The sequence below is a fragment of the Lipotes vexillifer genome, unplaced genomic scaffold (genome assembly GCF_000442215.2).
Source record: "Lipotes vexillifer unplaced genomic scaffold, Lipotes_vexillifer_v1.1 scaffold333, whole genome shotgun sequence".
NCBI lineage: Eukaryota > Metazoa > Chordata > Mammalia > Artiodactyla > Lipotidae > Lipotes > Lipotes vexillifer.
In genome coordinates, this window is record NW_006790633.1 from 1,668,580 (window position 1) to 1,679,675 (window position 11,096).

At 42.3% G+C, this 11,096-nt stretch overlaps 1 protein-coding gene across 2 annotated transcripts; it reads right to left on the reverse strand.

Moving 5' to 3' along the window:
* Window positions 1-1,395: 1,395 nt before the first annotated feature.
* SRSF1 (serine and arginine rich splicing factor 1) lies at window positions 1,396-5,257 on the reverse strand. Of its 2 annotated transcripts, XM_007463886.1 has the most exons (5): window positions 4,857-5,050; window positions 4,255-4,439; window positions 3,718-3,890; window positions 3,332-3,518; window positions 2,933-2,955 (listed from the first exon to the last, which is right to left on the reverse strand). In XM_007463886.1, exons 1-5 carry the CDS (start codon window positions 5,048-5,050, stop codon window positions 2,933-2,935), a joined length of 762 nt encoding a protein of 253 aa, XP_007463948.1. The 2 variants fall into 2 exon arrangements, with proteins under 2 accessions (XP_007463947.1, XP_007463948.1); XM_007463885.1 differs by having other exon boundaries at window positions 1,396-3,518; window positions 4,857-5,257.
* Between the last annotated feature and the right edge of the window lie 5,839 nt (window positions 5,258-11,096).

Here is an 11,096-nt window from a genome sequence, read left to right on the forward strand (position 1 = left end):
ATATTTTCTACCTCACTTCAGTCAGGGGTTGGAACTACTTTTAGTAGAGCACATCTTTCAGCGTAGCTTAAATGCAATTTAAGTGATGGCAACTTAACTTTGCCAACTTTGAGTGATGGCAATTTTCATTTTGGTCGTTTCCAAAATATTCAATGAACACAAATGAACCCAGGCTTGCTTAAGTCTAGCTCACGTTAATCTTTCCAAAATTAGTCATTAAAAAATACCAATTGTATATTCTACAGATGAAACAGAACTTGTTTTACGTGCCTGCCTGCTCTTGAACAGTTGTTTTGAACTCTCACATAACTAGTTACTCCCTTAATGAATCTATACCAAGTGTTTTGCTTAAATACTTAAAATGGAATCCTAATTTTGAACTTCCTCCTGACATTCCATAATCCCTCCTCTTCCTCCTGACATTCCATAAGGTTCACTTAAAAGTATTGGTTGGGTGACCTTATGCAAACCCCTTTGGGCCCATTTTCTCTACTACCAAGATTATTTCCAGTGTTTCCTAGGTTTGAAATTACGTCAACTGGATAGCAATCTTTAATTCTGCTTCCAAGTATAATTAACACCCAAGGGAAATGTTACGACTTAGCTATCTTTTGGGTGTAGAAAAAGAATGGTTTGATGGTTTTGACTAGCTGTCAGGAAATCAGAAGATTAGGAATTCTAAGTAAAAACCCCTCCCCAACTCTAAACTGAAAACTTAGCACCAAGGGGCTATCAGGTAAAGATACAAAAACCAGTAGACTACAAGATGTAATCACTGCTTTGGTATGTTCTGGATACAGAATAACTTTATGGTTGAGAAGACTTCCAAGGCAAAATTCTAAAGAATGCCCAGCTTTTTATTAGCAATGATTTACTCAAGCAGTTAATCTTCTAGTGTGCTATTCACACTTCCAACAGAAAATGTAATTTACGTTAAGAATCCTAATCTGTGCTGAATTTAAAACTTGATGAGTTTAGTTTTATTGAGAAACTCAAAGGCTAACACCAACATGAATTTACTAGTCCTCACTCGGTTTTGCACAAAACCCTATGCTGTCTAGATGATCACCCAAAATAAGCAGCATCTATAAGCTTTTCATCATTTTTAAATCAAAGCTCTGAAACTTATCCTTCAGAGACTAGATCACCCCCTCACTTACCATATTACATACACAATTGCCTTATTCTCATTTTTTATCTTCCCCTGAAGACTTTTTACAACAATTAACAGATGGTTAATAGCATTTATTAGAAAAGTCCTTTCAAGAACCTTTAATTTACTAACACATAAACACAAGAATCGGAAATCTTATCAATTTAAAGTATTAACTGAGACTAATCAACCAGTAAAAATTCTTACAAGAGGAAAAAGGACAACCATGCATAGTTTTTTTAAAAAAATGTTTATTTTTTCAAAGAAAAACGGCAATAGCCAATTGGAAACCTACTTAGTCTTCAACTCCAATTTTGTTTTCTTTAAATTTAGAAGTGACTTACTGATTTACTATTTTAAACAAACCCCCCCTTTCCCCTTTAAATGTTTACCATCTACTCGTGCTGAATCCTTCCAAGGAGATTGCTCCAGCGTATATCTCCAGGTCCTCGCTTTGCTCCTTTTACCAAAAAATGCAAAACACAATTCCATCGTGCATCTTAAGGGCTCCAATCGTCAAAAATAGGAAAAAAAAAAAATCTTTGGAATAGCCAATTAAGTTGAATAAAAAAAAAAAAAAAAAAAAACCCAAAAAAAATCCACACCGAATGCGGTTGGTTGGGGCAGGAATCCACTCCTATGTTCCTGGTAATCTGATCCCGCTCCATGAATCCTTGTAATTCATCCTCCCTATCCTATCCACATTATGATTTGAATCCAATGATCCAGCTCCAAGGATTGGGATCCAGTGAGCCCTCTCCAATCCAAACCTTTATAACCAGCAAAACCAAAAAAGAGGAGGCAAAATGTTAGATACTGTAATCAAAAAAGGTTTCTGGGGAATGATGAGTTATGTCTGTCATCAGTTTAACAGATGTACATCAATAACTATCAAATTCCCCAAAACAAGTTTCTGAATGGTGTTCAGATAAATTTTAGAAACTTAATCATCATAGAGACTAATTGGAAGAAGCATTTTATATTTACAGTTCAACTGATAATGCCAACACTTGTTACTGTACAGCGTATTACAGGTTTTGTGGTTGCAAAAAGTCATGTAGTTGAGTTTACTGGTATTGCTACCCACCTAAGTCTAAACTAAATCTAATGCTCCCATCTGTAATTTAATTTGTAAATTAAAGTGTTTTAAACATATGAGTCAATTATGAATATTAGTTTAAAGGGGAAGGTGAGACTTAAAAGTATTCCCAACTAGATTATCTACACCAATACGTTGGAACTCTATATATTTTGCTTTCATTTTGTCTTAAAAAAAATGAAGTAGCAACGCTATATCAGTCACACAGAGGACATGCAGATTTAGCAGTATTGATATTATACTCTATCCGGTTGGAATTAAAGACACCCTGTACCCACATGTACACCAACAGCAGGTCACACATTAACAGTTGTAACTAAGCATTGTGACAAATTAGCCAGTTCTTCCCACATTAGTCCCTATTAAAACAAAAAAGGGTAGGGAGCAAAATAGTTACAAAATGGGCAACGTAATTTTGCCACAATTGCCAAGGTTTAAAGAGCAAAGCAATTGTAGCTAAAGGTAACTGCATAAGATGTTTGAAAGTGTTTTAAGGTAGATGTACAATCATTTTAAACCCTTGCCTTTTAGTATAAGGTCAATACTGCCAATTTCATCTGTGACAATAGCACTTGGAGTCATACCATTGCCTCCATTATTGATCTGATCCTCCTCAATCCTCCTTTTGACAATCCTAAAATGATTGAAATGTGCTCCACAATCCTTAATCCAAAGCATTCTTAATCCATCTCTTCAGATATGTCTACAGAAAGACACATGAAAAGCAAGATAAACATAAGAACTTCCCCAGGTAAGATAACCACAAACACCCCCAACAACCCAGTTCACACAAACCAGAGCAGAACAGACATTTACATAATATCACAGTCTGAAGAGCATGGAGAGTTAACTAAATTTAAACAATCCTGTCTATGACATCACTTAAAATACAATTTATCAGACATGAGGGGAATGTAGATGTTAGGAGCAAGGGGGATATTACACAAGAATGCAATTCAACACTTTAGCCCATTCTGAACAAAACAGTTTGAATTAAAAAATGAAAAGATTGTACTGAATAAAGGAAAACTGTATACAACATGGGTTCTACAAAAAGTGTCACCAATCATCTTATGTACGAGAGCGAGATCTGCTATGACGGGGAGAATAGCGTGGTGATCCTCTGCTTCTCCTTGGGGAATAACTGCGACTCCTGCTGTTGCTTCTGCTACGGCTTCTGCTACGACTACGGCTTCGAGATCGAGATCTTCCATAACTTGGACTTCTGGGCCCATCAACTTTAACCCGGATGTAGGCAGTTTCTCCCTATTGAATAGACAGAACTTTCGATTGAAAGATCTAAGCTTTCACCTGTCTTCAGGCATGCTGAATTCAATGTAACTTAAACCAGAGGCACTTTACTGGGTTTACTCGGACACCCTTGCCTGAATCTTACCTTCAAATTCCACTGTTAAGACCACTGTATCCAATTCTGGCCAAAGAAAAGAATAAGTGTATAACCTACCTCATGAGATCTAAACTTAGTGTTATCCAGTTTTCGAACTGCATAGGTCATATCTTCTTTCCGTACAAACTCCACGACACCAGTGCCATCTCGGTAAACATCAGCATAACATACATCACCTGCTTCACGCATGTGATCCTTCAAATCCTGCCAGCTTCCACTTGGAGGCAGTCCTGAAAAAGTTATTTTTTTTTCAATACCAATTAACCTAAAGTTCACATTAAACTTAAAATTTACATTAGAACGAAGATTACTTTAAAATTAACGATTATTTTTAACATCCTAGGTTAAGGAGCTGTTAAGATTCTGGAATCAAGAGCCCAAAATTATTTGCAAAGTAAGGATCTTCATATTCTAGGTACTGCAACCTAATTTGGCAAATCTCAAATACTGCAATCCTTGTTTACTAAATTCACCCACAGGACTAAAATAATTTAAGACCTGGCATGAAAACCTGCATTTGTCAAACTGGTCATGCAAGGAAAACTTTAAAATGGTTTCTGCCTCCTTTCAACTCGCACGGGACGGTCAACTCACCAGAGACAACCACTCTGTTTTCAGAACGCCTGGACGGAGGGCCATAGCGGCCTCGGGGAGCCCCGCCACCTCCACCCCCGCCGCCGCCTCGGCCTGTACCACGGCCGCTTCGAGGAAACTCCACCCGCAGACGGTATCCATCGTAATCATAGCCGTCGCGACCATACACCGCGTCTTCCGCATCCCTGCGTGATCACAGAAGAGCAAAGGGGTAAGGAAAAGGACCGGGAGGGGCGGCTAACTCGGTCTGAGAGCTAGCGGCCCCCCGCACATGCGCACCTGGGGTGGAAGAGCCCACATGCGCTGCATAATAGGAATGGCCCCTCCCCCACCCAGAAGCACGCCAGGCTGCCGACCACTACGGCAGCCCTCAGCGCCTCAGTTTCCCGCTCCGAGCCTGCGAGTCGGCTCTGGGGACGTCCGGAGGGCCCAGCCACAAGAGAAGCCTCGCCGACTCGGCTCCTCACTCCACTCCTGCATGGGCGATTCGTCTTGTTCCCAACCTCAGAGTCCACCTCCCCATTCTCTATGTGAAGGCCTTGGAGCCTTCCCCAACTACTCCAACCTATTTCCTCATGGCAGCAAGACCCTGACCGCCTCACCGCGGGTCCTCGAACTCAACGAAGGCGAAGGGCGGTCCTCCGCGGCGGTTCTTCAGATCGATGTCGCGGATAGCACCGTATTTGTAGAACACGTCCTCAATGTCCTTGGTTCGGATGTCTGGAGGTAAGTTCCCCACGTAGATGCGGCAGTCGTTGTTCCCTGCCGGCCCACGAATCACACCACCTCCCGACATGGCGGCGACGAAAGGCGCGGACTCGAGAACAGGTCTTCCCACCAAGCCTAGCGAACAGCAGAGCGAGCCCACAGCTATCCCACGTCTCCCGCGGCCCCTCCAAAATGGCGCCTTTATCAGCTCGGCGCACGGATATGGGGGGGAGGGCGGAAGAGAAGCGGGAGGAAGCAGCTATTCGATCTCACTACGCACGCGCAGAAGCGTAACGGGTGCTGCGAAAGGGACGCTGGCGCACGCGCGACGTCACCCTCCGCGCGAAGGGAAAAAAAGTTCCCGCGTTCCCGATTTTGTGGAGAGGTTCGCGAATGAAGTGACCGGCTGAGTGGTAAAGATTAAATACAGAGCCCTCATAAAAGGGGTTATTAATCTCTGTCGAGTCCTAAAGAATAATCAGTTTCCCCAGGAATGGGTCTCTTAAAGCAACAGCGCCCTGAAAGGATTTGGTGAAACCTAGCCGATAGCTTTGTCCCACCATGCTCTGCGGTGTTAACGGCCTTTGGCGGGAAAGACTCGCGGGGGCGGAGTCTAAGGGGGCGGGACCGGGCGGTTGCTCCGGAAACGGGGGCGTCCTTGGAGAGTGCGCCTAGTTCAGGAGTTGCGTTGTCTGTGATTCAACGAAGAGCCAAGCCGTGACTTTGTCTTTCCGCCCCATCTCCTGCGGACTGGCCGTGGGCTGCTTACGTAAGTGTCTCATGGAGGGGAACCCAGCTTAGATTCCCTAGTAAATAGACTGCACTAAGTACCGTTCCACCTTTGGTTCAGAACCGAGCTTTGTATATAGCTCAGTTAAACACTCCTTGTGCTAGTGGCGGCGATTCGTGCTCTGACCAGTCATTGGTGGTACCTGCCACCCAGGACCCAGACCTCTGCTTCTCTTTTTTTTTTTTTCGCGGTACGCGGGCCTCTCACTGTTGTGGCCTCTCCCGTTGCGGAGCACAGACTCTGGACACGCAGGCCCAGCGGCCATGGCTCAAGGGCCCAGCCGCTCCGTGGCATGTGGGATCTTCCCAGACCGGGGCACGAACTCGTGTTCCCTGTATCGGCAGGCAGACTCTCAACCACTGCGCCACCAGGGAAGTCCTCTGCTTCTCTCTTAAACAGCCTATCGCTAGGCCCAACGCAGCGGAAAGGTCCAGTGAAGGTTGCAGAATGAATTGTGCCTGTTATTTCTCCAGCTGCTTTCAAAGAACGAGAAAAAGCGCTCCTGCCTCTGTGTATTGCAGAATCCTGAAGTTCCTTCCTTTTTTTGAAGTCATTACCAGGCCTCTCAAGTAATATGAATGAGCACAATGAATGTGTGAGTACTTCTGTGACCACTGGAGACCACAGTTGGTGCTCAGGACTGATCCTGGTAGCATGCTGGTCCAGGGAGATAAGAACTTTTTACATTTTTTCCTCAGTGACATCTGAAATCTAGATTTTTACATGAAATGCTGGGGTTTTTAAATATTAGTGATGAATTCAAATTAAAAAAAACCCCAACAACCCTGCAGTTATAAATATGCTAAAACAGATCTGCACCCTAAGTGTAAGGATGATTTTTTTCATATTATGTATTTATTTGCAACTCCCTGTCCCCAGGGATGTGAGGCAGTTTACAGAGATACCATAAAACATTACTAAAACTGGATGGAGAAATCATGGGGAAAATAAGGGAGGAGGATTAAAATGAAGGCATCGATAAGGTTAGTACACAAAATGCCTGCAGTAATAATTTGGTGAGCTCCTAGAGATGGACTGCAAATTTGCCTGTGGCCATCCCGGAAGTCACAGTAAAGAAAGGAACACAGTATGTACAAAATCCAAAGTGCCTTTGAAATTTAAAAAAATAGATTGTTTAGCAGAAGGGCATGTTTTCAGTTCTGAAAGTTGACCGAATGTATTTTACAAATGTTTCTAGTAATCCGAAAATACAAATTTAATTTGCTCCTCAACAGATCCATAAAGGATCTTTGGTAGTCCTTGAAATCTCTTTGGTGGTTTCCAAAATTATGAGTATATGTGCATGTACTTTTTTGTCTGTCCTTTAGCTCAGGAGTCCCCAACCCCTGGGCCGAGGACCGATACTGTTCGTGACCAGGCCGCACAGCAGGAGATGAACGGCAAGCAAGTGAGCAAAGCTTCATCTGCCGCTTCCCACCACTCCCCATCGCTCGCATTACCGCCTGAACCTTCCCATCTGACCCCTCATCCGCGGAAAAATTATCTTCCACGAAACTGGTCCCTGGTGCCAAAAAGGTTGGGGACCGCTGCTTTAGCTCATCCTTCAATGACATATTTTTAAACTGAGCTTTCAATTTAAAGAGAGAAGACCCTGGGAATTTCCCGGAGGTCCAGTGGTTAGGGCTTCTTCCTTCCACTGCAGGGAGCACGGGTTCCATCATTCCATCCCGGTCAGGGAATCCCACATGCGCAGTGCGGCCAAAAGAAAAAAAAAAGAGAAGACCCTGATAATTTTTCAGTGAGAAGCTGACCAAAAGGGACACTATTTCAACAGATTTATTCAGTTTGTAGCACTATCCTACCTGGTTAGCAGCAGAAGAGATGAGAGTTTTTAAAGAATTCCAGGCACATGATGTATTGGTTCTTACATTCAGTATTTATTTACTGAGCACATTTTCTATCTAACTTTATCCATCCATTTATGATTATTCAGATTCATCTTCGGTTGATTAATGTTGTCAGTAATAACTGAAGTGATTTAAACATAGGTGCTTTTAATTTCAAGGCATTTTCATTCCAGAAAAATAAGAAAACCATGAATCTGCTTTGATTTATTCTTGTCCAATTGAATGCAGTCATTTCTGATTCTGCTCAGTTCAGAAGAATACAGGGTAAAACTTAATAGAGAGTGAATGGACATTCTTGTTTCTCTCTTGGCCTATTTTACTATGTTTGAGTGTAACCAAATTGTAGGTTCTGGGGTCTCTTGTAACCGAAAGTGGGGTTTGGCTGCTCACTGCTCAGAAACCAATAAAGGCCAGGTTGGTGGAAAGGAACGTTCGCTTTATTTTGGATGCCAGTGACTGGGGGAGGGTAGATGCCTGTCCAAAAGGCCTACTCCCCGCCCCCTCCGCCCCTGACAACTGGGGCAAGAGCTTTTATAGACAGAGGGAGGGGGCTACATGCAGAAATAATACAGTCAGCTCTGACAGTCATCTTGAAATTGGTCATCAGTGGTCTTACCAGTGTCATCTTGATTGTTTTAGGTACAGTTAATCTTCAGTTCCAGGTTCGGTTTGTTTCCATTTCTTTGAGGCCCGTTCTCGGAATTGTGGCAGCTTGTGTCACGGCTGCAGCCTGGTCATCATGTAGTTAACTTCTCCCACCTGGTGGGGGCTTCAGTATCTATAAGACAGCTCACAGGATGTGGCTCAGAATATTGTCTATAGCCCTTAAGGAGGAACTAAAGGTCCTTGACTATGCTTAATGACTAAACTATTATTATTTGGTCTCTTCTGTTTTCTTTGTTTCTGCATTTTCTCACTTCTCTGATTAAACTTATCCTTTGGCTAAAGTTTTTCCACAGACAAAAGGCAGGCTGGGACTTCCTTGGTGGTGCAGTGGTTACGAATCTGCCTGCCAATGCAGGGGACACGGGTTTGAGCCCAGGTCCGGGAAGGTCCCACATGCCGCGGAGCAACTAAGTCCGTGCGTGACAACTACTGAGCCTGTGCTCTAGAGCCTGTGACCCACAACTACTGAGCCCGCGTGCTACAACTACTGAAGTCCTCGCGCCTATAGCCTGTACTTTGCAGCAGGAGAAGCCACCGCAGTGAGAAACCTGTGCACCGCAAAGAAGAGTAGCCCCCGCTCACCGCAAGTAGAGAAAGCCCGCGCGCAGCAACGAAGACCCAATATGGCCAATAAATAAATAACTAAATAAATATTTTTTAAAAAGGCAGGCTAAGGACATGGGTGCGGGAGGGGCAAGGACCATAGGGTCCTGGTCTGTTTCACTATGACAAGGTCAGGGTGTAGCAAGAAAAGTCTGGATGGCTGTTTATCAAGGTCTCCTTGGGTGACATTAGCTTGGAAATTATTACATTTAAGGGTATGATCTTATACTATCACTGTCCCAGAGTAGATTGGCATGTTTTAGTATAGAAGAGTGAAAAACAAGAAAGCAAATCAAACCATTTGTTCATTTGTTGGGGGGTGAAGCAGATTCATTTTTGATAACCGTGATGTTCAAATTGTACACACCAAGAAAACTTTTTGTCAGGTCTGGAAAGCAAATCAGGCAGTTTCTTTTTTTTTTTTTTTAAACAACTTTATTGGGGTATAGTTGCTTTACAATGGTGTGTTAGTTTCTGCTTTATAACAGAGTGAATCATTTATACATATACATATGTTCCCATATCTCTTCCCTCTTTGTCCCCCTCCCTCCCACCCTCCCTATCCCACCCCTCCAGGCAGCCACAAAGAACCAATCCGGTATCCCTGTGCCATGCGGCTGCTTCCCACTGGCTCAGGCAGTTTCTTAGTAAATAAGGAATCAGAACAAAATGAGGTGAATCGCTTTGAGAGATGTCTCATTCAGATCCTGGTGAAACCTGATAAATGATCCCTGCCCCAGAGCAGAGTGTACCTCTTCAAAGACAGGAAGATTCATACCCTCTGGACTTTGCATCTCTGTTTCCTGAATAGTGCTGGGTAAAGATTGGCAATTCTCTTTCTGTAGGCTAATCTTCATGCAAACTTTTCTCTGAACAGTGTACTATACAATTGATTAGATCTTTGCTGACCAGATTACAGCCACTTCGTTTTGCCTCCTGAGATTACCTCCTCATCTTAGTTAGGGCTTTAGAGTGTTTCTAAACTCTTCAGTTACACAGTCACAGACAGTTTTATGGATTGCTTTCACAATTCATTAAGTATGGATTTTACCAGTTTAATTCTTAGAAGCTGCCTGTTTCAATACTGTTGCTGTGTATGTAAAGTTACTTCCGCAAAAAGAAACTTTAAATGCTTTCGATTCAATCCAGTAAGTATAAACTAGTGTAAGCACTATACTGTACCCTGGAAATAATTACTTGGGGAAAAAAGGAAATTCAAAGAGTTAGTTACCCTAAGGGTTGAAAGCACAAGACTCAGTTTTTCAGTGATTTCCTAACACTTAAATCTACCTGTGGTGATGGTTACACAAATCTGTAAATATACCAAAAACCATTGAACTGTACAAGTAAAGCAAGTGAATTGTATGGTATGTAAATTATAACTCAATAAAAAAATTTTTAAATGACTGGGGAAAAAAATGTCTCCACAATCAGCAAAATCACTCTCCAGTACCATTCCTCTAAAGGTGTTATTAAGGCTTGGAGGTGTTCTAGAGTAATTTGCACTGAAATATCCCTAATTTCCCTAATCTGGAAATTCTGTTTTCAGTATTTGTGTATCAATTCCTACTGTCATTTCTGGGGATAACTGTTAGCTTTACTAGGTAAAGAGACACAAAGATTAGGTGTACTTAATTCCGCCATGAATAGCAGTTACTTCCAGAAAGAGTTCACTTGCATAGTTCTCTATTCCCTTGTTCCACCTGTTTAGTGATTAGTATTCTCTGAAAAAGGAAGAAATATTAATAGTATATCTCTTTATTTCATTTATATTTGTCTCATCTTCCCTAGTAAACTAGGTTGAGGACAGATTTTTGCTGTAATTCCCTTTATTACGAGTACATTTTCTGTTAAAATGAATATTATTGACTATTTCCTGACTGCTCTTTGAAAATAATGGGACTTTAGATGAGCAGAATGTTGTTTCTATGGAAACTGTATCATGTTTCTGTCTGGAGAGACACAATGGGTACAAGGACTGTTTTTCATTTCACAGTGTAATAATGATAGCCACTTTTCAAGCCCAAGTAAATCATCTAATAATGTAGTCTTGGTAATCTTATTCTAGGACTGGCCTCCCTCATTCTTTGATTCTTCTTGTTTTGTTTTTGGCTAATTCTGCCCATCTTTACTGTCCCATTACGGATAACAATGACATGATTTTGCCAGAAGACAGCTCTCAGAATGATCTATTACAAAGAGATATT

Coding starts and splice junctions, on each gene's coding strand:
- SRSF1 (XM_007463886.1), bottom strand. CDS start 5,050: ATGTCGGGAGGTGGTGTGATTCGTGGGCCGGCAGGGAACAACGACTGC. Junction 3,891..4,254: donor AAACAGAGTGGTTGTCTCTG/GTGAGTTGACCG, acceptor TAACTTTTTCAG/GACTGCCTCCAAGTGGAAGC. Junction 2,956..3,331: donor TCATAGCAGATCTCGCTCTC/GTACATAAGATG, acceptor GTCTTTCTGTAG/ACATATCTGAAGAGATGGAT.